The sequence below is a fragment of the Haliotis rubra genome, unplaced genomic scaffold, assembly GCF_003918875.1.
Source record: "Haliotis rubra isolate DU_JTF1 unplaced genomic scaffold, ASM391887v1 Scf1072, whole genome shotgun sequence".
Taxonomy (NCBI): domain Eukaryota; kingdom Metazoa; phylum Mollusca; class Gastropoda; order Lepetellida; family Haliotidae; genus Haliotis; species Haliotis rubra.
In genome coordinates this window covers 123,351-151,065 of record NW_025764973.1, presented here as the reverse complement: position 1 = coordinate 151,065, position 27,715 = coordinate 123,351, and the positions used below count along the sequence as shown (strand labels likewise).

Genomic DNA, 27,715 nt, shown 5'->3' with positions numbered 1-27,715 from the left:
GAAACTCATATCTGGGTCTAAACCCCAAAAGGCACATCTATGGATCATACTTGACATATGTTCCAAGTTTGATGAAGCTTGCATGTATAGTTTGGAAGATCTGCTCAAGATCACATCCTCATAGTCACAGCCTAAGTCATGTTTCCATGGAAACAGCAAAAATATAAAATTCATATCTGGGTCTAACCATTAAATGGCACATTTATGGATCATGCTTGATATGTGTACCAAGTTTACCATGTGTACCAAGTCACGTGGAAACCGCAAAAAATAACATTCATATCTGGGTCTAACCATCACATGGCACATTTATGGATCATGCTTGAAATGTGTACCAGGTTTATATGCTTCGGACAAAGCGTGACGGACGCATGGACGGACGGAACTCGTTTCTATATTCCCCGCATCTTTGTTGTTGCGGGGGATAACAATATGCCATCAGATCCCCATGACAATGTCTTTTCAAAATTTATGGATAAAGTCACAAATGCCTACGTCGTTGAGGTACACTGCTTTGAGCCTAATGATTTATATTTCTCTGTTTGTCTCTTCAACATGCTAATCAAGGATGACACAACAATAACAGTAGCATGGCTTGTATTTTCTAGACTTTCGTGGGCTTTCTTGGATATATTTGCTTCAGGGTCTGTACGACAGACTACCGTGTCAATTAAGACAGCTTTAGCTCTGTCAGTTAAGACAGCTTTAGCTCCGTCAATTAAGACAGCTTTAGCTCCGTCAATTAAGACAGCTGTAGGTCCGCCAATTAAGACAGCTTAAGCTCCGTCAATTAGCACAGCTTGAGCTCCGTAAATTTACGCAGCTTTAGCTCTGTCAATTAAGACAGCTTTAGCTTTGTCAACTAAGACAGCTTTAGCTCTGTCAATTAAGACAGCTTTAGCTCCGTCAATTAAGCAGCTATAGCAATTAAGACATCTTCAGCTGCGTCAATTAAGACAGCTTCAACTGCGTCAATTAAGACAGCTTCAACTGCGTCAATTAAGACAGCTTTAGGTCCGTCAATTAAGACAGCTTTAGGTCCGTCAATTAAGACAGCTTTAGGTCCGCTAGGATATCCTAACTTAGAACAAATACTAGGATAGGTTCTGACTTGTCCTAGGTCTATCTTAGTGAAAATCAGCATGGTGTGGTGCTTGTTAGTTCACTAATTTTGACGTTGTCAAACAAAATAACTCGCCTAAATTACATTTGAATTTACAACAGCACTCAGTTTTGATGAGTTAAGAAGAGTTTTGAGTTGATATTATCAATTTATCGGTAATCAATAGACACACTTGTTGCAATACACATATTTGTGGATCTACAAAAGAGATTTGTTCATTTCTTACCTATTCTAGCCCTTGTTTATTACAACATTGCCTTTGTCTGACCAGTTGCTGTGAAACGTCAACGTCAAGGGTAAATTGATGAGTAACTCAACTTGTGAGATGACGCATAATGAGTGTTCAAGTTATAATTTTCATAAAGACAAATAAAATGAAAATATTCTTTGCATATATCTTATTGCTTTTTTGGCAGACTTTCCAACTCCGAGGTAAAAATGTTATCTTCTTGTTGAATAAATGTCATTAACTGTTATATAGTGATGAAAATATCGAATGTATTAACATATAACAATAGTTTGTTTCTGGGAGTATGGTAATTCGAACAAATCGATATAAAAAATCTCATTAAAATATTTTAAATCTATCTATTTCCTGGATACAAGATACGAATTTTAATTATAACTATAATTAATGGGATACTCTTATGGCGCTGTCTGTACAAAATGGTTTTCAGGGAAGCAAAGGAAGGTATCTCCATCAGAAGCTGGTCTGAACTACGTTGTGGTGACGTCGCACTCGGGGAACTTCATCTCCATATTAGATGGCTGGAACTGGTGCTGTCTCGGTCTTTGCTCGGTAAATCAGTTTGGACTTGAACACTTCACTCTCCATCTCGAAGGGTACAGAAGGGTTGGTGTGGTTCACCCGTAGGACAGCATGCAACACCCGGTTCCGTGTTGCCACAGATGCTGTGCAACCAGCAACTATACACAGTTCCAGTACTTCTTTCTTCCACGACTCTTCTTACATCTGAACTTCTACTGGTCAAAAGACAAGTGTTTACCGCCTCTGACCGTCTCCGCGATTGTAACTCAAACCTGTGCATTAGCCAGTTTAGTAACGATCATTCCTCCACTTCATATTTATAAGGGATGAACCTATAAGGATGAAGTCCGTGTCAATTTATAGTTTACACCGCTAAGTAACACAACTGTTTGATCTATTGTTCTATCAAACTATCTGATCTATTGTTTCATCAAACTATTTGTTTTGAAAATCTGGCTTCTCACATTCTAATAGGATTAATTTGGATCGAACAGAACTTCTAGCTTGTTTGTTTAACATACAAAACACATGTTTGTTTGACATGCTCAAACATGAGTAACGAAGACATTTTTTTAATCAAGGACGCTTAACTCATTTACGGTTATCTAATGTTTTCTTTGCAACTTTCATGTTGACGCTTTCCCGCCAATGCCCGACAGAACCTGGTTTGACGCTTACTGGGTATACTAAACACTGAAATGGTGCTTTCCCGAGCCGATACCGTACAGAGTAGGAGAGGTAGCACATGTTTACACAAGCAGTGAATGTTGACTGATGAGTTCATCACCGTATGGTGAGGGGATGGAATAACCTTGATCTCTATTGATCAGGGGTCGGTGTCGTTTGATGTGGATGGCTTCGGTTAATTTTCGTTTGGTAAAGTCAGGCTGGATGGCTGCCAGTATTGTGAACTCCAGTTGATTTGATGATTGGGGTACTTCAGAATATGTTCTGAGATAGCTGATTTGTTGTCGGATTTGTTTGTTGAAGCCTAATGTTCTTTAGCTCTGGTGTTAATTGTTCTATATGTTTCGCCAATACATGATTGTGCACAATTGCAGTTATTTTTGTAAATCACACCCTTAGGGTTTAATTTCTCATTGTTGGAGTTGTTTCGCCCGTTGGGCTGAAGAAAATTCTTGAGAGTTATGGAACTCGAGAACGTGGTGTTGAAGGTAATCCTCCCAAGCTCAGTCCTGTGTTTTTTACAATTCTACATCATGGGAACTAACCCTATATGAGCTTGTTGCTTGAGTGGTCTGCTAATCTGGTGTGAAGTCTTGCCAATGTAGGGAATGGAGATTTTGATAGCTGCTGCCTTTGGCCTCCTTGGTAGAAGGCATCAACGAGTGAGTGAGTGAGAAAAAAGTGAGTGAGTGAGTAAAGTGCGTGACTGAGTGAGTGAGTGAGTCGTTGTTTATATACTGCAGAGCGCAAGGCAGGGTGACAACAAGTACCTCCGAATCCCCGCGATTTATCTATCCATCGCACCACCGAGGCGGTCCTTAGCTGCCAGAATAGAATGCCATCATGCTACAATGGGTTATATTTCCCCGACCACTGAAAAAACCTGAAGCAACGCCAACTGGATCGTATCAAGTTTAATTTTCCATCAACACATTTTCAATGACACATTTCTTTTCACATCTTTGTCTGACTATATGACCTTATCATGAGCAGTGTCAATATTTATAGTTATAATTGTCTGATTGAACAACGTTCAGTGACCATTCCGTACGCCGCCGAGGCACATCCCTTTTCCAGTTCAAAGTGTAAAATCACCAGGGCCTAGATTTTCGAAGCTCTCTTAGCGCTAAGATAGTCGTAAGTTAATGTTAATGTATGGCACTTACGACTGTCTTAGCGTTAAGAGAGCTTCGAAAATCTAGGCCCAGTGTTCTAGATCGATGTCACTATTATCTGTATATATATATGTATATGTGTACACTTTCCGTTCGTGTCACACAAGCAGCTCGTCGTGATGTAGTCGTACCAGAATCAGGGAGCACACGACGATGAAGACATTGAAAAGCTTTGCTGAACACCCACATGTGGTCGCATCTGAAACAGTTGCAAACCTTGTTGAGCCATCTTGGTGAAATCACCTGTGTCAAAAAGGTTTAATGCCATTCCAAATCATCCAATTTACATCCACTAATTAACCACGATCGGATTCCGCGAATTCCAAGGTTTTAGAACCTACCCTACCATTCCTATTCAAGGGTGGAATCCGAACTTTTGCTGTCTTAGGAAAATAAAATGGCTGCCTCCATGCAGCACATACGCTTGTACCTTCATTTCCAAAGGCCCACTGACCCATAGATCCTCCAATAACAACCAAAACAGACCCAAACTCTATTTCACAACCTGGGTTATACAAAATATCAAGATTACTTAAAGGTCACATGCAACGCAAAACACAACTTTGCAGATTCTGATACCTTTCGGTATGGATTTACAGAAACAAATCATCAAAAATGCAAATTCAACTTATAAAGATGAAAAATAACGCGATGAATAAAACACCGCGAAATCGGAGTTCAAACGATTCACAAAATTCACCCCAGCGGGGATGAAAAGTGGTTTCAACAGCTGCGCTCATAGCGCATGCGCAGTGAATAGGTTCGCACAACTTGAAGCGGGATGCCCGAATTATAAGGTCGTGAGCAGTAGTCTAATCTTGACTGTGTATACAAACAACAAATAGTAAATAATCTACTCGTTAGATAAAAGAACCTTGTTAAGGATCTAGATCTACTCAGCAATGTGTCAACCAGTGAGGCGTTAGACATTTCAAGACGGAAAACCTTCGCTGTGAGTACTCGGAGTAGGCTTTGATGTGAGCTATTTTTCAATTTTTTTTGATATTCCACAACCCCGAGCTTTTCATATGTTATGACAGTAGATTACAGATTTAACTGTTATATAATTTCATTTGACTATTTCACCATACGTTCTTCTTACCGAATCACTTTCTCAGTTCGATACTTTAAAGCAACGTCATTATTTAGCATTGTCAGAATTTCTGACTGTGATATAGATCTGCCTCTGTCACAGACAAAACTCAGTGTCTGTTTTATTGACACCTCTGTGTCTGTCTGCCTGTCTGCTAATGACGATATGCAATACAAAACTTCGATCACTGACCACATGCAATTTGAACTATCAGGCTATACACCATAAACAAAACGCATTGATTTATAGCTCGTGCACCCGAGTTATGTCTCTGTCACATTATGTAATTACACAGACAGACAGGTGTGATACTTGTACACATGACATGTTATGATGTCTGTTGATTGCGAAATATTATACACAAAAAAATGAGCATGTATTTACGAACCCCAAGACCTCTGAGCACACACAAAGAGCTGGGTTCGGTATCCCAGGTGCTTCGTTTCGAGGGAAGTAAATCCAAGTACAAAATATTGCACTTTTGATTTGCGATTGTACGCTTATAATTTTGTTCATTTGTTTTCATAATCAGTAATGTACGGAAGCGTAGTAGGGCCACGGTGAAAACATTTTTTGGGTGTCACTATCTCCTACGTAGGAGTTATTAAGTCCTACGTAGGACATACTATCTCATACGTAGGACTTAATATCTCCTACATAGGACTTACTATCTCCTACGTAGGACTTAATATATCCTTTTTTAAGGTTCGGATTATGAAGTATGGTTATTAAGTTGAGAAATGTTTGGCTATGCATGACGTTAGATAGTAGAAATGTGAGTCAGTGAATATTCATGACACTAACGCAGTGTTACTGTACAGTGTTATTGTGTGTGTATTACGTTAGGGTGACGTGGACCCTGTTCTAATTGCAGTTATGGAGGTTTGGGGCAGGTATTGTTTAATCTGTCATACATACATCTATTCACACACGCACACACACACACACACACACACACAAAGAGGTGGGTGGGATGGTTGGGGTGAGGTTCTGATATGAAACTAGGGTTATAACACGACCTCCGCAAGTTGTTGCTTGTCTTCAAATGGGGCTAGGTTGGATCGGATTCAACGCTCGTTTGCGGCTCTGTTTTACTTGTAATCGTTTACAGGTTGACTTGACTGGGGTGTTGAGTGCGGCGTAAAACAATACGAAATTCAAAAAGGCAAAGAATTGTCATTATAGTTATTTCTACAATTATAAGGGGATACGTACACATAGATTGCCACCGATAGTCTAAGACACGCATATTATGATTCATGTGCAACGACCTCTGACATATCCAACGCATACAAAGTGCAACATATAACAGTGAACTAACTGCAACGCGTAATAGTAGAGCAAACTGAACGAAAGGCAGTAAAGTAACAGTCGGTCCAAAACAGTAACGTGCAACACTTAGTTGAACACATGACTCTAATAGTGAAGGAAACAGTAGACTCAAATAGTAAATGAAACACATGATAGTAGACTCTAACAGTAAATGAAACACATAACTGTAGACTCTAATAGTGAATGAAACAAATGGCTGTAGACTCTAACAGTGACTGAAACAGTGAAACAGGAGATTGTGTGCGTGTCTGGGGATTTAAGTCGACCGTTTCAGATTAATGTATATAAACGTATATCGATTATCTCCTACAGGATATATTAAGTACTACGTAGGAGATACTATGTCCTACGTAGGAGATACTAAGTCCTACGTAAGAGATACTAGGTCCTACGTAGGAGATACTAAGTCCTACGTAGGAGATAGTAAGTCTTTCGTAGGATATATTAAGTACTACGTGGGAGATAGTAAGACCCAAATAATTTCACCGCGGTCCTACTACGCTTCCGTAGTAATGTATATTATATGTCATGAATAAATGAAAATTGCGTTTTAATTAAGTTTATCATCTAATGGAGGGTGTTATCGGTGCACTGAAGGAATCAGATAAACATGGTATCCAAATCTGATAACTATGCAAATTATATCAATGTACGAACTACTTTCACAAATTTCAACTCCATACACGCCATGTGAATCCTAAAACATTTAACATTACATTGATGACGTCGTCGCGAGTTTACATTGTTTGTAAACAAACATGGCTGATTGGTGATTCTGTAAGAATTGATGACAGAGGTTCTGGAGTTCTGCAGTAATTGACTTTGGAAAACATGAAACGGAGTACTTCGTTCAAATTGAAGGTACGGATTATGAGGCACGAGTGAAAGGCGATCGTCTAAGAAAGGTACCAACCAAGGATTTCGATCTGTCGATCACAATACAGATGACGAATCGATTCCGTCAGGTATCAGAAACTGATATTGAAGAGGTGATTACCCGCAATGAAAATAGAAACACTGCCAGGAAATAATCCTGCCCGATTTTGTTGTTCGTTTTAGACAGAAAGATCTTATTTTAAGCATGAGTTTGCACTGTATTAGCGACTAGTCACAACCATATGCCACCGTCAAGAACGACCTTCACCTTGGTGTACCGCTAAGTATTCTTACGCGAATGATGGATTCTCTTCATATAAATTCAAGTACGATTTGCTCCTAAGCAAGGCTTTACTGTGCTTGACAAACCCTATCCGTTCTTGTACCTACCAGCAAGGCTTTACTGTGCTTGACAAACCCCATCCGTTCTTGTACCTACCAGCAAGGCTTTACTGTGCTTGACAAACCCTATCCGTTCTTGTTCCTACCAACAAGGCTTTACTGTGCTTGACAAACCCTATCCGTTCTTGTACCTACCAGCAAGACTTTACTGTGCTTGACAAACCCTGTCCGTTCTTGTACCTACCAGCAAGACTTTACTGTGCTTGACAAACCCTGTCCGGTCTTTTACCTACCAGCAAGGCTTTACTGTGCTTGACAAACCCTATCCGTTCTTGTACCTACCAGCAAGGCTTTACTGTGCTTGACAAACCCTATCCGTTCTTGTACATACCAGCAAGACTTTACTGTGCTTGACAAACCCTATCCGTTCTTGTTCCTACCAGCAAGGCTTTACTGTGCTTGACAAACCCTATCCGTTCTTGTACCTACCAGCAAGGCTTTACTGTGCTTGACAAACCCTGTCCGTTCTTGTACCTACCAGCAAGGCTTTACTGTGCTTGACAAACCCTATCCGTTCTTGTACCTACCAGCAAGGCTTTACTGTGCTTGACAAACCCTATCCGTTCTTGTACATACCAGCAAGACTTTACTGTGCTTGACAAACCCTATCCGTTCTTGTACCTACCAGCAAGGCTTTACTGTGCTTGACAAACCCTATCCGTTCTTGTACCTACCAGCAAGGCTTTACTGTGCTTGACAAACCCTATCCGTTCTTGTACCTACCAGCAAGGCTTTACTGTGCTTGACAAACCCTATCCGGTCTTGTACCTACCAGCAAGGCTTTACTGTGCTTGACAAACCCTATCCGTTCTTGTACCTACCAGCAAGGCTTTACTGTGCTTGACAAACCCTATCCGTTCTTGTACCTACCAGCAAGACTTTACTGTGCTTGACAAACCCTATCCGTTCTTGTACCTACCAGCAAGACTTTACTGTGCTTGACAAACCCTGTGTGATCCGTTCTTGTACCTACCAGCAAGGCTTTACTGTGCTTGACAAACCCTATCCGTTCTTGTACCTACCAGCAAGGCGTTACTGTGCTTGACAAACCCTGTCCGTTCTTGTACATACCAGCAAGACTTTACTTTGCTTGACAAACCCTATCCGGTCTTGTACCTACCAGCAAGGCTTTACTGTGCTTGACAAACCCTATCCGTTCTTGTACCTACCAGCAAGGCTTTACTGTGCTTGACAAACCCTATCCGTTCTTGTACCTACCAGCAAGGCTTTACTGTGCTTGACAAACCCTATCCGTTCTTGTACCTACCAGCAAGGCTTTACTGTGCTTGACAAACCGCATCCGTTCTTGTACCTACCAGCAAGACTTTACTGTGCTTGACAAACCCTATCCGTTCTTGTACCTACCAGCAAGACTTTACTGTGCTTGACAAACCCTGTCCGTTCTTGTACCTACCAGCAAGACTTTACTGTGCTTGACAAACCCTATCCGGTCTTGTACCTACCAGCAAGGCTTTACTGTGCTTGACAAACCCTATCCGTTCTTGTACCTACCAGCAAGGCTTTACTGTGCTTGACAAACCCTGTCCGTTCTTGTACATACCAGCAAGGCTTTACTGTGCTTGACAAACCCTATCCGTTCTTGTACTTACCAGCAAGGCTTTACTGTGCTTGACAAACCCTATCCGTTCTTGAACCTACCAGCAAGGCTTTACTGTGCTTGACAAACCCTATCCGTTCTTGTACCTACCAGCAAGGCTTTACTGTGCTTGACAAACCCTGTCCGTTCTTGTTCCTACCAGCAAGGCTTTACTGTGCTTGACAAACCCTATCCGTTCTTGTACCTACGAGCAAGACTTTACTGTGCTTGACAAACCCTATCTATTCTTGTACCTACCAGCAAGACTAATCCTTTCTGATTCCGAACAATACAATCCGCAGCTGTCTCCCTCTGAGATGTGGAGTGACCGATGAGAAACCTCACACCTGACGGACATTTCCTGGTCAGCCTGCACTAGCGTCAGGGTGAGGTGACTGTGCCTCTCATAGGTACAAGATCCCAGACGTCGGTAGGGGTAGCCAGGGTCCGACAGGGACGTCAGGTCCACGGGCACCTGCCTCGGTCGGCGTGCGGTCCACGTGAAGGACCTAGATGGATCTCCGACAGGTCCAGAACAGTGGAAGGTCACAGAATCGCCAACACAACCTGCTGTCTTGCTTACAGTCAGTGTGGGTTTGGAGAGTGGCGCTGGAATATCAACATAAGTCCAAAGGAGAGTGGATTATATGCAGTCGTGAAGATACGAACATGCAAAGGTTAAGGGGACAGGCTAACATTAATATGAATGTGTTGTCTAAACGTCTTTTGAGCTGACAAGTTTGATACACTTTTTACAAGATGGGCTTCACACATTTTACCCATGTGGGGAATCGAACCCGGGTCTTCAGCATGACGAGCGGACGCTTTCACCACTAGGCTACCCCACCGTTCCCAGAATAATGTCAGGATTCTATGCTAAGGTTTCACATGTTGTTATAACCATCTAAATATGTAGCATTTGGTAAAATACATATATATCCACCTAATGGTGTAGTGTACGATATAACATGTTTATAGCTTAGTGTATCTAATGATGTGGTGTGCGATACAACCTGCGTGTAACCTTCCAGTGGTGTTGGTGTAAGATATAACCCGTTAACATCCTTCTATTGATGTGAGTTAGGACATAACAAAACCATCATCTAATGTGATGTATGATATTACATATGATATAGTGTATGAGATAACTCGTTTATGACTGCCTAGTCATGTGCAATATGATATAGCACATTTGTAACACATAATGATGTGATGAGATAAATCGTTACAAGCCATCTAATGTGGACTATAATGTAACACGCTAATACGATTCTAAAGATGTGAAGTATAATATAATACTTTATTAACCATCTAATGATGTGGTATACGTTATAACACGTTTTGCCACTTATTATGATATAACATATCTATATCAAATGATGTATGATAAAGATGTGAAGTATAATATAATACTTTTTTAACCATCTAATGATGTGGTATACGTTATAACACGTTTTGCCACTTATGTATGATATAACATATCTATATCAAATGATGTATGATAAAGATGTGAAGTATAATATAATACTTTTAACCATCTAATGATGTGGTATACGTTATAACACGTTTTGCCACTTATGTATGATATAACATATCTTTATCAAATGTTATAACACGTGTATGATAAAGATATCTTTATCAAATGATGTATGATAAAGATGTGAAGTATAATATAATACCTTTTTAACCATATAATGATGTGGTATACGTTATAACACGTTTTGCCACTTATGTATGATATAACATATCTATATCAAATGATGTATGATAAAGATGTGAAGTATAACATACTTTTTAACCATCTAATGATGTGGGATACGTTATAACACGTATTTGTCACTTATGTATGATATAACATATCTATATCAAATGATGTATGATAAAGATGTGAAGTATAATATACTTTTTAACCATCTAATGATGTGGTATACGTTATAACACGTTTTGCCACTTATGTATGATATAACATATCTATATCAAATTATGTATGATATAACATATGATGTGGTATACGTTATATCAAATGATGTATGATAAAGATGTGAAGTATAATATAATACTTTTTCAACCATCTAATGATGTGGTATACGTTATAACACGTTTTGCCACTTATGTATGATATAACATATCTATATCAAATGATGTATGATAAAGATGTGAAGTATAATATAATACTTTTTCAACCATCTAATGATGTGGTATACGTTATAACACGTTTTGCCACTTATGTATGATATAACATATCTATATCAAATGATGTATGATAAAGATGTGAATTATAATATAATACCTTTTTAACCATATAATGATGTGGTATACGTTTTTTTGCCAATGTATGATATAACCATCAAATATGTATGATGATGTATACTTTTTATCTAATGATGAGGGATACGTTATAACACGTTTTTGCCACTTATGTATGATATAACATATCTATATCAAATGATGTATGATAAAGATGTGAAGTATAAAATAATGCTTTTTTAACCATCTAATGATGTGGTATAGGTTATAACACGTTTTTGCCACTTATGTATGAAATAACATATCTATATCAAATGATGTATGATAAGGAATAATGGGTTGTAATCTAATCTGAAACATACATTATCAGTTTGAATAAAGAACCCCCCATGCGCCCTACCTGACATTGTAAGATTGTCCGTGTCAGTGCAGTATTCACCGCAGAGGTCCCTTGGGGATGGAGACAAGCCTTCTGTCTGGTCACTCAAGACACAGCGCAGGACCATGCCATCGTCCTCGCTCGTCAGGTTAACCTTCAAATGAGTGACCAGTTTGTATCCACATTTTCCATCCGGTTGGTAGGGGGCGCCTCGGTCAGCATAGGGCGTCAGGTCAACGGGGTCACGACCTTCACGGTACCCATACCACTTGAACTCAGCATCAGACCCTCTTACTGCTCCCAGACAGGCCACATCCAGGTCCTGGCCGTCGTCATAGCAACCGGTGGGTATTATAATTTTTGGTTTGGATATTGGTCCTAAAGACGAAATCGAGACGTTAGAGTGCTAGTTATTTTCTTAGACGGTTTAGGTAACGTCAATAAAAAGGTACTTTGAATGGATCGTATTAGTTATCTGGGGCGTATAATCTTCTTTGATCACTGTAGACTGAGAGTTGGATGCCCAGGATGCCCAAGTGAAACCATTGCATACTCAACAGCACTGTTTTAGAAAAGGTTTTGTAACCCTTAACCCATGCCTCGTGGACAGACATCACATTGACCCTGTATAAGACGTTCTTACCAAAGTTTTCAACTTGCATGCCTACACATCGTCTAATCACATTCATCCTAGTATACATGGCACCTGCTCCCTCTGCTGTCTGGTTGCCATATCTGTTGTCAACCTCCAAAACAGCTTGAATTCCTTAATGCAGTGTTTAACACTCCCAAAATTCCAAGCCGGACTGGTAACTTTAAAAAATTACCAGTCCGGATACAAACTACCTGTCCGGGTTTCAACAATAAAAAACTGTGACTGCCATTTCCAGCTCGCGCAAGCTCCATTCACTGTTCGTAGGCATCGCAATGAACTACATAGCACTAACAGGCAATGCATCGAGTTTAGGTAAACTGAAAGTACATGTGTTATGACTGGTTATCGTAACATGAACTGTACAATCGTATGTAGTTTAACATAATTTTCATGATACCTCAAACACCTCAAACTGACAACACGAGAACCTGTCTGATATTATGAAATATTTACTCTTAGGGGTAAAAATATCTACCAGACCACCGGACAGGCTACTTTTGAAATTTGACCGTCCGAGATGAAAATAAACCGTTCCGGACGGTCGGGCAGGCGGGGATTTTAAACGCTGCTTAATGTCTACTTTGATATACCCGATATATGGTATCTCCACACCACAGGCTAGCTTAAGTGTGAACCGTCCCTGATTTTGGAGAAGCTCAGTGCCAAGTGGTTTGAACTAGTTGAAGAAATGTTCTGTAATGGTGGCTATCATAATGATTGACCCCGTATGTAACAGGCATCCGTTGGTATATGACCAGATGGTGGCCACATGAATACGTGCAAACACCTAGCTGCGGGTACAGCAACGTGCAGTGAACTTGGACAAAGTACTGTGACTATGTGTCCCAGTCCACCCAGCTGTGAATTGGTACTTCGTTAGGATGAGAAAGCCACAATAACTCGGTGCGCCTAGTGGCTGCAAGAGTTGTATACTCCATAGGGAGTTGAGATTGATAATAGGATGTGCCGTTGAGATTGACATCCAATGATCGAGGGAAAAAATACCAGCGCCTTGAGCATGGACTAGTTGCCTGGAACTGTGCTCTCTATAAATATCCTGTAATAATAACAGGCAACTGGTTTCCACTCCTCCAAAGGACACTTTAAACTGGACAATCAGCCACATTGTGGGAAACGTTTGGAGTTGCAAACTGTAAGGCACGGATGACCCAGTATCACATGTTTTACTACTCGACTCATTGTAGTGGAGGGTTTCTTTTTCTGCCAACTGAATGGAAGCCAGGTCTTGTTTACCGTGATACTGTCTGTTTACTTTACTAGTAATCACGGCCTCTGGCACAGCCATCGCCTCTAGTTCTCTGATGCTGCCTCGCACTTAAAAGAGTCAGCGATTTGAAGGGACATAATTTATTTTTATCCAATGAGCTCCCTTGCCCTTTTAAGTGCGGGACAGGTTAAGGCCAAGGTCGTCAATGGCGAACGGGCACCTTACAATTCTGTTTGCGATGAATAAATGTACGTAAACTCATTATGACAGTGAGATGTAAGTGTCTCCGAAAGAATTGCGACTAGCGCGCTGACAGGCGCCATCAGTTCAACATGTTTTGGTGCATGTCGTTTGTGTATAGTGTGAAATAAACAAGAAAATGGTTGAGTAACTTCATACAGAATAGCCCTGACTAAATTTAGGTCACAGATCACAGATTGGTGATAGAGGAAAGTAGAAAACTTCATATTGCTAAAGATAAACGATTTTGTCCTATATGCATTGTTCCCTGTATTGAAGCAGAGTACCGTTTCTACTTAATATGTCATTTTTGTAAGATTAGAGGAAAATTGTTACCTGAATATTATATTGCAAATCCCACATAGCCTATGAAAATAAAATAAATAATCAGTTGCAATTGTAAAGAATAATGTGCATGGCACTCTCTATATGTGTTACATACATGTTATACTACGTGTATCTTCAAGACTAAATTAAGCTTCCTAGGTATGTGAGCCTTGGCTGTCTAATTGGTGTCTATCTGTCAAACTCTCACTTTATGCAGGATAATTGAAAGAAATTGAAAACAATGTATCTTGAATTTAATTGCAAAACTCTCTTTTGATATCGATTGATCTACAAAGATTTCATTATTTAATATTTTATTAATAGGTGTTATCTAAGATATTTAGGGTGAGTTTATCATTAAAAACAATTGTTTACCTTATTCTCAGTCGCTGACACAAATCTAGAGAAAGCGAGAAATTGTAATAAGAATTACAATAAATGAGAATCAAGAACAGTATTCAGATAATTTTATCTTTATTATGTTTCTTTTTTCCCCCGACCGACCCATGTTCAGAATTTGGTGGCTTCGTGAAACACAAAAAAAAGAAAAAAAAATGCTCTCAGTGTATGACGTTCTAAAACCGACAAACGTGAACTTCACACTTCACAACTACATTGAATAACACTCAAGACTGCCTCAGGAATCGTCAGATGAGGAAGTCGTCGCCATTGGTGAACGAGGTGTTAACAAGCTGCGGGTCTGATTCATCTGCTGTCGCAGTCGTCTTACCAACTCATCCTAACTTTACAAACAATGTACAAACAATATATCTTACCTATTTTCGACAATTGTTGTCACATCTGGGACAATTGTACCAAACAGTAAGCACTAACACTGGAAAAACTTAATCTTGATGCACTTAGAACTATTTGCGGTGCTGTTCGCGACACGAGTCACGACAAAATTTATGATGAGACAAACTTCCAACCACTATGTACTCGAAGATACATCCAAAAACTAACGTTTTTCTATCAGATGGTTAATAATTTTACTCCAAAATATCTGAGCGATCTCGTCCCTCCTAAGGTATCTGACACAACAAGCTACATTTTCCAAGACCGTTTGAAGCTCCAAACTATCGATAGTAAAAGTGCAAGTTATGCTAAGTCATTTCTCCCAGATACAGTAAGATTGTGGAATTGTTTGTCTACCGATTATAGAGAAACGGCTACTTTGGGTAGTTTTAAGAAACAGATTAATGGGTCAAATAATAATAATAGTCAAAATTACTTCAATTTAAGCTTTGGAACAAGATTCTGTCAGATTATCCATTCACGCCTCAGGCTCGGTTGCAGCGATTTAAACACACATACATATCAACGATTTATATCTTTAAATCCCTCTTGTTCTTGTGGCTACTGTTACGAAGATCCAATTCACTATTTCTTTTCGTGCGTTAATTACACTGACATAAGACATAAAATGCACTTCTATACTGAAAGATATGACATCAAATCAATACTATACGGCCACTCTCATGGATCTACTAAAGGTAATCTTGAATTATTAGAATCTATCCATTCTTTCATTGTACTGTCAGGCAGATTTGAGTTGTAATATATAAACGAAATTGCACTTACTATTAAGTATTTTCCGACACTAATGGTTCTAACGTTAAAAGCGACCATGTTACAGTTTATGATTGTTACATTTCCAGAAAGCTATTGTTTATCGTTTGTTAATATCATGTTTTTCTCCGTACGATTATTATATCTATAACATATCTGTATTCCGGAGCGGTATTCATATAAGCACCATACTGCTTGTTTACCAATCCGGTTCCTCTTTTGGAAATAAATATGTTTAAACCAACTCATCCTAAATGTGTTCGATCCGGTTCAAGTCCATGACGTCAACATCGGCGTTACGTACGATGTCAGAACCGAAGTATGGGACGTAGCGCTGTCATGTCGGTCCAGTAACATGTAGCTGCATGGTTGATAGATGGACTGGGGTCAAAACGTGGTCCCGATACTGTATGGCAACAAGATTTCTCAAGGGCTACAATCAATTGAGATCGATGGTTGCTCCCCAAACCATTAGACCCGTGAAGATCCAGATTAGAATTGATCTTCAGCAGGCCATGCTCATCGTAAGAGGAAACTAAGGGGATCGTATAGTCAGGCTGCTGACTTGGTTGACACATATCATCGTATCCCAATTGCGTAAATCGATGCTCATGCTGTTGATCACTGGATTGTCTGGTCCAGGCTCGATTATTTACAGACCACAGGCCATATAGCTGGAATATTGCTGAGTGCGGTGTTAACAACCAACCAACCAAACCAAACCATTACTGTTTCGCATGTCAAAACTGGTTTTGTTCCAAAAACATGAACTCAGCTTGCTTCTCATAGCATATACCCCACCGAAATCTTAACAAGTTTAGAGATTAAACATGTTTCCGACGTTGTGTACGTTACCATAGGAATGTAAACATGTTTAGAATTTAAACAAGTAAATATATAACGCATATATGTTTCTATAACGCAAAATGTGGATACGATATATTGAACTTCAGTGTACAACAAACTTCGGTTATAACGAAGTCAAAGGGGCCATTCATATTAGTTATAACCATTGTTCGTTGTACGAATTGGACTAAAATAAAAGCAAGTGGGCGGGTATAAATATGGTATTTCGTTATATCCGTCAGTTCGATAAAGGCGTGTTCGTTTTCAACCTAGTTTCTAGAAAGGCAGATTTACAGGCACTTGCACAGCACATACCGCCAAGACTTGGTACTGTCTTTGCATAAAAATTTATAAATAAAGCATAAATTAAAAAAGCGACCAGCCTCCATAGCACAGGCGATAGCATGTAGCATCTAGAGGTTGGCGGTTCGTATCTCGCAAGACCCGTGAAGATCCGGGTTAGAATTGATCTTCAGTAACCCATGCTTGTCGTGAGAGGCGACAAACGGGATCGGATGGTCAGGCTCGCTGACTTGGTTAACACATGTCATCGTATCCTAATTGCATAGATCGATGCACATGCTGTTGATCACCGGATTGTATGGTCCAGACTCGATTATTTACCTACTGCAGCCAGACTGCTTGAATATTGCTGAGTGCCTCGTTAAAAAACAACCCAACAAATACAAGGGGAACAGTCACCTTTGTCTGCAATGCAATAAGTGATTAAAGCGTGGCGTCGATAGTTTTCATTGCTTCTGCTTGTTTTATAGCTTATATTTGTCCAACTGAACACACACACACACACACACACACACACACACACACACACACACACACACTCCGTGTTTTTACTTCTTTATTGTGAATAACACGACGGGAGTGTATGCTTGCTCCTTCATCAGGTGAATGGTAGGCTGTATCAGGGGATATATATACGGGGTGTTCTCAGCTAGCTCAAAATTGAAATTCAAGGGGCTTAAGGGTATTAGGGCTGGGCGATTATAGTCTGTATCTGAAGTGTGTTCACTTAGTGAAAGCTTGCTTAAATAACTGAAGTGTGTTCACTTAGTGAAAGCTTGCTCAAATAACTGAATTGTGCTCACTTGGTGAAAGCTTGCTCAAATAACTGAACTATTTTCACTTAGTGAAAGCTTGCTCAAATAACTGAACTGTGTTCACTTAGTGAAAGCTTGCTCAAATAACTGAACTATGTTCACTTAGTGAAAGCTTGCTCAAATAACTGAATTGTGTTCACTTAGTGAAAGCTTGCTCAAATAACTGAACTGAGTTCACCAGGTAAATATGAATTTTGTTCACTTTGTGTTTTTAAGTTTTGAATTTTTTTTTTAAGTCTTTGTTTTTTTAACTGTGTGATTTGATGAATTTGAGGGTTTTGGATGTTTTGGATGTGGATTTAAAGGTCAGTATGAAGTGTTTTGGGACATCATTCACCATGGTTAATGCTAACGTTCAGGTCAAGTTTTACCTCATCCTAAATGTTGACGTATATTACTCCATGTTGGTTATGTGTACACAAAGACGAACAGTTACAAGGAGAAGATATACTGGAGATGTCAGGAACATGCAAGTGGCTGAATGTAAATGGTGTGTACAGGCATCTTGATGAAAGACTTAAGATGTTCAAGACAGAATTTGTAATTGGCACAAGATGTTTAAAGTCGTATGTTGATGCAGCGTCTCTTATGATAGATTTTTCATTTTGATGTATTATGCTACCTAGAATGTATTTGTACATATGTATTGTGCTGACGCTAAAAAGAGTGCTAACTGACAAAAATATATAGATATGTGACAGAGTTTTCATATATGAATGTATTGTTTTGTTTGTTTTGATTTTGAACTAAAATGTTCTGCATATATCTCACTTTTAGTCTTTATTAACTTAATATTCTTATGCGAGGGTTCAATTCTGCCTTAACGGCGACCCGAAGTCTGATACGAAGTGTAGCGTAATTGGCTATAGAAATGCCAATTTACCGCATCGTTACACACTGATTTTGAGGTCCACTGAACCATTTTTGAGCTGGCTGAGAGTAAACCATATATACATATATTAGACACAACAAAGAAAACATGTTTAACAATGTTGAGGAAATGAATATGTAATACAAACATGAAGAGGCCAATGATACACTAAAAGAGACTAGCAGGAACTTGGGCTCGAGACGGTGTGATCTACCTTAAGAAACTAGATGCTTCTGTGGCCCTGATCACCAAGAGATCCCAATTCACTAGGCTCACCGAGTCATTGAGGCTTAAGATTCGTATCAAACTCACCCAGGGTCCAAGGGATACTTTGGAGTATACGGACGCAGATGACAGTGATAATGACTAGATATCTATCTAAACTTTCAACAATCGTTTTCTCGTAAACACAGTGAGAGATAAATTCTTGAGTGTTGTATTATTTTTATTTTGCTTACTTTAAACTTAAACATAAAATGTGAGCCGGACTGCAAATATATATCACCGATAAATGACAAGTGCTCCATCAAAGAATTCACACAAACATTATGAGCATTGGCAAGACATTCCATCTTGTAATCGAACTTTCGGATTCCGTTTGTGATATTTATACATCTGTATTCTTGACTGGACAGATCAATATTGTTTCATGGAGCTGTTGTGTTTTACGTTCATGTTTCATTGATGGACACACAAACATGGTAAGTCAACCATCAGCATACGTGTTATAACTGTTACAAAAGAAAACGGTTTTGCAAATAATTGAAATTACTTATCTTTGATGTAACATATAATCCCTGCTCAAGACATATCCAGTGGGAATTCTGACGACGCTTGCCGATACATGTGTATAAAACTATGATCCGTCAAGGTATCTTTTCGTTCAGGCATCACGCGCTTCATGTAAATGGAGCAAGATATCATCATGCATCACCAACGTAGTAATGCTTTAAAACATGTAACGTAGCGCCGGACTGACAATATATCGTCAATGAAGATACATGTACGTGTTCATAAGTGGATCGCATGTCCTTTAGATGGAGGAATTACTGCTTATAACATCGTTATTTCTATAACGGAGGAAAGTTTTCAATAGTGCCCTTCAGAGAACTTACACAGACACTTTGAGCATTAGAAAGGCATTCCATCTTGTTATCGAACCTGTCAGATTCCGATTGTGATAGTTGTGTATTCTTGACTGGATTGGCCTGTATTATCTCATGGAGCAGTTATGCTAACATTCATGTTTTCATTGTTATCCGTAAACGCCTGCTCTAGACAATTACAGTGGGAATTCTTACGACTCTTACCGCTACATGTTTATAACACTATGGTCAGTCAAGGTTACTGTTAGCACGGAAAGCCCGTGCATCTCGTGCTTCATGTAAAGCGAGCATGATATCTCTGTGTATCAGCAACGTTACGATGCTTTAAAACATGTAGCGTTGAGCCAGTTTGACAATATATTTTTAATGAACATACATGTACGTGTTCACATGTGGATATATGTGGGTCGCATGTCTTTCAGATGGAGACATTTCTGAGTATAATAATGTTATTTCTATAACAGAGGTCAGCTTTCAATAGTGCCCCATCAGAGAATATATACAGACACTTTGAGCATTGGAAAAGCATTCCATCCTGTTATCGGTTTCCGTTTGTGATATCTGTACATTTCGCATTCTTGCCTGGATTGCTCGGTTTTGTTTTCATGCAGGAGCTGTGTTTGCGGTCCTGTTTTCACTGATAGTTTTGTTAGCACGGAAAGTCCGTGCATCTCGTGCTTCATGTAAAGCGAGCATGATATCCCTGTGTATTAGCAACGTTACGATGCTTTAAAACATTTAGCGTTGAGCCAGATTGACAATATATTTTCAGTGAACATACATTTATGTGTTTTATGTGGATCGCATGTCCTTTAAATGTAGAAATTACTGTGTATACTAATGTTATTTCTATAACGGAGGACAGTTTGTTTGTTTTGTTTTTTTATAACGTTTTTTTTCAATAGTGCTCCATCAGAGGACTTACACAGACACTCTGTGCATTGGGGATTGGGGATTCCGTTTGTGATATTTGTATATTCTGTACTCTTGATTGGACTGACCAGTATTGTTTCATGGAGCAGCTGTGTTTACGGTCAGTGTTCCACCGATAGACACATATAAAAATAGTAAGGCAACTACCAGCATATCCTATTATAAAATGATTTTGTAAATAGTGAATTAACTCACCTTTGATGAAATATATTATCCGAAAAATCCCTGCTCCTGTCGTTACATGTTCACTAAACTGACCCGCCTGGGATTTTATTAGCACAAAAAGTCCGCTTATCTCGTGCTTTCTGTTATACGAGCCAGGCATCATTACGTAATGGCAACAGTTATGATGCTTTTCTATTTTGCTCGTACAAGCCTTGATAACTTAAGTTTGCAATCTTGACTTAAAAGCTAAACCAGCTCAGTCTGGTTTTACTATGACAGTTTACTGCATCGTCAGCCTTACTAGTATACATTTCCCTATTTACTGCATATTACTTCTCTTCCCTCCTTTCTTTTCTTATCCACTGTATGACAATTCTCTATTTCAACCCCCAGTATTTCAAGCCCCTAAACAGTATTTTAATATTTCCATTATGACTTATGGAAAATTATTTTATGTTGAATTTGCGTTGTATATTTGTTTCTTGTGTTTTGAATACACACACATTGAGCTTGTAAAGGTGAAACTTGTTATCTTGATGAAATGGAAGCAGCAACCTGAGCGTATTTCACATCCTTTGACAAATAATCCCGTCTGTCCTCAAACTCATCTCTTTATATTCATATTTGACGATGCCGGTTGATATCTCGACATACCGACAGACAATAGGGTTTTTTTTGAAATGATTTCACAGTTAAATTCCTATGCAAAATTTAAAAAAACTTCATATGCCATAATGACGTTATGTTTATACAATCCGCAAGTGCAGCTGATTATGTTACTTATTCTTCTATGCTGTGGTGATGTGCACCCAAATCCAGGCCCACTTGCTTATCCTGACTTAAAAATAGTTCATCTGAATGTGCGTAGCTTAAGAGAAAAAGTTGATTTAATCCAGGCAGAATTGAGTGACTATGATGTTATATGTTTAACAGAAACATGGTTGAATGTCACAATTGATAACAATAATATTCTTATCCCCGGTTACCACGCCCCTTTTAGGAAAGATAGACCATCAAAAGGTGGAGGTGTTGCTATCAATGTGAGAGAGAGAACCTGCATGTTACACATGCTGATAAGTTGTCTCCCTTAGGTTTAGAAGCGATCTGGGTTAAAGGTATGTGTAAAAAATAGGGGTATTTGATTGGAAACTTTTACAGAGCAGATAAAAGTGATCTTTATTGGGAACTAGTCCTCCAATCAATTGGTAATGGCATTGACATGGGCATAGATACTATTACTGCTGGTGACTTTAACATCAATATACATAACCAGACTAATAACATGATTGACAATCTTCTTGATACATATGATTTACAGCAACTTATCACAGAACCAACAAGGATCACCCAAACGACTAGTACTTTAATTGATTTAATCTTTGTTTCAAACCCTAATTGTATTCGCACTTCGGGTGTGCTTGTTCCTTTTTGTAGTGATCATTGTCCAGTTTATGTCTCTGTTGGGGGCTCTGATTCAACGCCTTTAAAATTTAAAAGGAAAGTATTTTATTATGATTTAGCTAATACTGAGGGAATGAATCGCGGCCTTAACAACGTTGACTGGGATTCCATCTTTAGATGTAATGATATTGATTTACTAACACATGAATTTGTTGATGTTTTGAGAAATATATGTGATATTTATGTCCCAAACAATGTGGTAACAATAAGACCTCAGGACAATCCATGGATGAATAGTGCTATAAGAATACTTATCAGGAAAAGAAATAGACAGCATAAGAAAGCAAAGACTCGAAATTATGATAAAGACTGGCAAAATTTAGGCTTTTACGGAACAAAGTAACGGCAGCCGTGAGAGCAGCCAAATTGAACTATATTTCTGATTTAGATGATAAGATCAATCAGGGGTAATTCTAAATTTTGGTGGGCTTTAGTGAATAAGTATATAAAATCCAAAATGGAGATTATAAGAAATTTCCTTCGATTATTCATAACGATAATATGTTTAATGATAGTAAAGATAAAGCAAATATATTTAATGAATATTTTGCTGACCACGCACAAGTTGACTATCCTGATAAGGAGACTCCTACACTTGAATGTAAAGTAAAGACTCAACTTGCGTCTATTGTATTGACTACACAAGAAGTAAGAGACATCCTATTATCAGTTGATATTTCCAAAGCGAGTGGACCAGACAAAATAGGTAACAGATTTATCAAAATGATCGTGCCATCCCTTTGTACTCCTCTTACAAATCTATTCAATTTATCCCTAGAATATTGTAAATTCCCAACAATATGGAAGGAAGCTATTGGCATTCCTATTCAACCTAAAGGTAGTTTTAATGAATGTAAAAACTATAGACCAGTTGCTCTTACCAGCTGTTTATCAAAGGTCTTTGAGAAATGTATTTTTAAACATGTGTTTAACTTTTTTGTAGATAATAACGAATTTGCAGTCGGGATTCATGCCTGGGGATGGAACTGTATACCAACTGACATACTTGTATGATTTTATACTACATGCATTAGACAATGGCAAAGAAGTCAGGGCAGTTTTCTGTGACATAAGCAAGGCTTTTGACAAGGTTTGGCATAAGGGAATCATAGCGAAATAAGAAGCTTATGGTATTAAGGGTAAGTTACTTGATTGGTTTTCCAGTTATCTTGACAATAGATTACAGAGAGTAGCTATAGACAATTACAATTCAGATCTAAGGAAAGTCACTGCTGGGGTGCCACAAGGATCTGTCCTTGGGCCATTACTGTTTTTAGTCTACATAAATGATATCATTGAGGGTATCAGTAGTAACATTCGTCTTTTTGCCGATGATACTTCGGTATATGTTATTGTTGATAATCATGTTGTTACTGCCGCTTCCTTAAATAATGACCTAAACAGGATCTCTCACTGGGCTGAACTATGGTAGGTTAGCTTTAATCCTGGTAAAACTGAAGCTGTTTTATTCACTCGCAGAAATACCGGTAACCAACTTCCAATTCCTAAGCTTAAAATGCATGGAGTAGACATTACTGAAGCCGGCTACCATAAACACCTAGGAGTAACCTTGCAATCAGACTGTAAATGGAATTCCCACATTGGTGAATTAGTTAAAAAGGTTCGTCCATTGGTAAGTTGTCTTCGTAGTTTTAAATATAGATTATCTAGAAAATCATTAGAGCAAATGTACAAGTCATATATATTACCAACGTTCGATTACTGTTCGCACCTTTGGGATAACTCTACTAAAGAACAAGAAAAACTTGTCGAAAATCTACATTTAGACGCACTGCGGACGATTTGCGGGGCAGTTAGAGGAACAAATCATGACTTAATATATAAGGAAACTAACTCTATGCCCCTAGGTGACCGTAGACAAATTAGCAAGTTATCATTATTTTACAAAATGGTTCATCATATGACACCAGTTTATTTAACTGATCTACTGCCCGAAAAGGTATCACAGTTAAGTGACCACAGATTAAGAAACAGAAATAACATTCAAACTATAAGGTGTCGTAGTGACTTGTATAGCAACTCGTTTTTACCTGATACAATACGACAATGGAATGATTTGCCTGAGAATATGTACGATATTGAAACCATAGGCCAATTTAAAAATGCATTCCAATCATCTAAACTACCCAATTTAAATATATTCGATAAAAACTTTGGTACACGTTTCTGCCAAATTATCCACTCACGCCTCAGACTTGGGTGCAGTAATTTGAAAGCGCACATGTTTGAACGGCACATTTCAGTTGATCCATTCTGTTCCTGTGGTCACCCCTATGAGGATACTTTACATTACTTCTTTACTTGTCCTAATTATTCTTACATCAGACATCGCATGTATTTTTACGAACATGGATATAATTTAAATTCTGTCCTAAATGGTAATCCAAACAAAAATGTACTTGTAAATTCTTTCATACTACAATCTGTCCATTCTTTTATAATAAAATCGCATAGGTTTGATAAATGATTAATAATGTTTAATACGCAGGTTGCTTGCTTTCCTATCATGCTGCATATTATTTAATATTTGTTTTATTCATGTATCAATGAAATGGAGAGGTATTCAAATAAGCCATTACGGCTTGTTTACCAATCCTTGTTCAATATATTTTGAATAAAATATGTTTACACTATACACTAAAACCAACCTTGTAATAGATGTGATAGGATATAGTACAATGAATGGTTTATTCTTATGAAGATCACAATAGTGACATAGTGAAAAAAATACAAATGTACAGATTTGTTTATGGGAGCATACGTAGACCGGTTTTCACATAGTTGCTTACCTTTAATAATAGTGCATTGTGCGGACATTACATTAGGGATATAAATTTATCTAATGATGGATAATTGCAATAATAGTTTGGTAGAAATGAATTTCTTACATTACTTAAACATGGACAGTATAACATGAAGTGAAATTCATATCCTATATTTACATAATGTACATAATCTCTTTTCTTTACTAATATTATACCATCTACCTGTTTCTAATGGGAGTTTATGGTTACAAGTTCTAATATAGGTAAGCCAATATGTACGTTTAATGGAAAGTGTAATAGAGAACTGTCAAGGTATGGAGATAACTTAAACATAGTGGCCTTTATGTAGAATTTGATTTACATTCGTCCAAGTGTTGATAAAACTGGTTACATAATATAGCCTTAAGGTTATTTTTAAGCCAAATCTTACTTGTACAAGTTTGAGATATCCATACAAAGTTTAAGCCAGAACATTCCAAAATTGTTTTAACTACATTGATAAGAGGTAAATATATGTTTGGGTCATTCGTTTTCATTGTAAACATGAGTGTACAAACACGAGGAGGCCAGTGATACACTAAAACAACTTGGTAATGGATGTGATAGGATATAATACAAACACACCTGATGAAGGAGCAAGCATACACTCCGAAACATCGTGTTATTCACAATAAAGAAGTTGACATCCATAAATCTTGCTTTTCTTATGCACTCTACTTCAAAAAGCCCTTCAAATATTTGGAGAAAATAACTATATGTAATATCATATGTAAATCAGTTATGGCACCCGTGTTCGCCACAAGGTAAAATAAAACGTTCAAAACGGCGTTCATCAAACTCCCCCCAGATTCACCCCAGACTCACCTACAACTTGTAAGTCCATGCCTTCATATGCGTATGTAACATTGGTCTGAACGTTGCAGTAGTAGCTGGTGGCGTCTCCACACTCCACCACATTAAACCGGAGAGCCACTTGACCGTCCTCCACCACCAGGGTCGTCCTGTTCCTCAGCCTGGCCCCACCCGGCAGGTACTCGGTCGTGGTGTTGAGGGGCCAGAAGTTAACCAGATCAACGAAACCGATACTGTCCACGTAAGTGTCAATATACACATAGTCTACCTCCTCCCCTTCAGACAAGCTGAATGAGCAGGTAATGTCAACTGGGTTCCAACCTTCAACTGCTGTCCTGTCAGTAGTGTTTACAATCACGCCGCATGCCAAGCGCAGACCTAGACACGATATATTGTTAGCGATCATTCAAATTCAAATTTGACAAAGGACTCCTCCATGTACAATCATGAAATTTCATGCAGATTGATATGATTGATATTTTGTGGAAATTACAAAAATAAATGTCTACGAATTGTTATGGATGTGACAGAACATATTTCTGAATGACAGCACATTGTCTTGAAAATTACACTATTTACATTTTGTAGAAAAGTCTTACCAGATTTATGTTTTGTCTGTGTTGAAAATCATCGTGAATTTTTTTCTATTGAAGTCACTGAACATATGTCGAAAACCTATAAACGTTGACATGAGCAAAGTTTGATCCTTTTTAATACGGAATCTAACGGCGTGAAGACAAAGGCTAAAGTCAACTTACATACTCTTACATACTATGATGAGTGAGTGAGTTAAGTTTTACGCTGCAGACAGCAATATTCCAGCTATATGGCGGTAGTCGAGTAATGAGTCTGAACCAGACAATCCAGTGATCAACACCATGAGCATCGATCTGCGCAATTGGGATACGATGACATGTGTCCACCAAGTCAGCGAGCCTGCCACCCGATCCCGTTAGTCGCCTCTTACGACAAGCATAGGTTGCTGAAGATCAATTCTAACCCAGATCTTCATGGTACACATAGTATTAACAAGAAGTCATCTTCAAAAACGTACACAAAAAGAAAATGTTATCTCCAAAAGGTTTAATCTCTTCATGGTCTTGTAAAAAGTTAAAACCAATCAAAGATATTTTATAATGTTTATAAGGCCGTTACGCTTTTATAGTTTTCCAAATTCTACACTCGAAAATGGAGATAGACCAAACAATCTTATAGACATATTTTCACGTAACTTCTTTGAGTGGAATTTTAGAAGCTGGGAAGTACATTATTGACAAATGTTTAATTTTTCATGACAACGGTACTAGAATTTGTGTCGAAACGTCTCAATGACGACGTAGAAGTTGTCATCCATACATATGTGTATATCCGTACATAACTGCAGAGTTATAAACGCGTAAAGAAAGTTATTCGGAGGTAGGACACAATCTCCCTTTAACCTACTATGTGTTATGACAATTATGAATTTTTTACGAATAGGTGGATTAAATATGAATAAGTAAAAACTGAAAAAATAGTTTGACATTACCGATGACGATGGCGTATTGGAGCATCCATCGTGACCCCATGATGTTCACTGGGGAGGGCAGGTGAATGATCAGCCAGGAGACGATGAGGGGTTGACATGTGGGAGATGCCACAGCGCCAATCGCAGGGTGGTCAGGTAGAGTGGCCAGTCCTAAAAACAAAGGTACACTTAGTTTGTCGTTTCGGTTAACCCCAATTTCGAGTCACTACAAAGAGAAGGATCACGAGAAGATCCTACATACATGCGTACACATTAAGTGTAAAGGTTACTATTCTTAAACTTTGCACTCGTCGCCGTATGGCGGAACACACTCACTCACTCACTCGCTCACTCACACGCTCACCCGCTCG

General features: G+C 38.6%; 1 protein-coding gene across 1 annotated transcript; it reads right to left on the bottom strand.

The window, feature by feature from the left end:
* Nucleotides 1-3,478: 3,478 nt before the first annotated feature.
* Nucleotides 3,479-27,420, bottom strand: LOC124280089. Its single transcript, XM_046715973.1, has 5 exons — nucleotides 27,366-27,420; nucleotides 25,850-26,215; nucleotides 11,702-12,058; nucleotides 9,313-9,663; nucleotides 3,479-3,953 (listed from the first exon to the last, which is right to left on the bottom strand). Exons 1-5 carry the CDS (start codon nucleotides 27,403-27,405, stop codon nucleotides 3,853-3,855), a joined length of 1,215 nt encoding a protein of 404 aa, XP_046571929.1. The 5' UTR covers nucleotides 27,406-27,420; the 3' UTR covers nucleotides 3,479-3,852.
* Nucleotides 27,421-27,715: the final 295 nt, after the last annotated feature.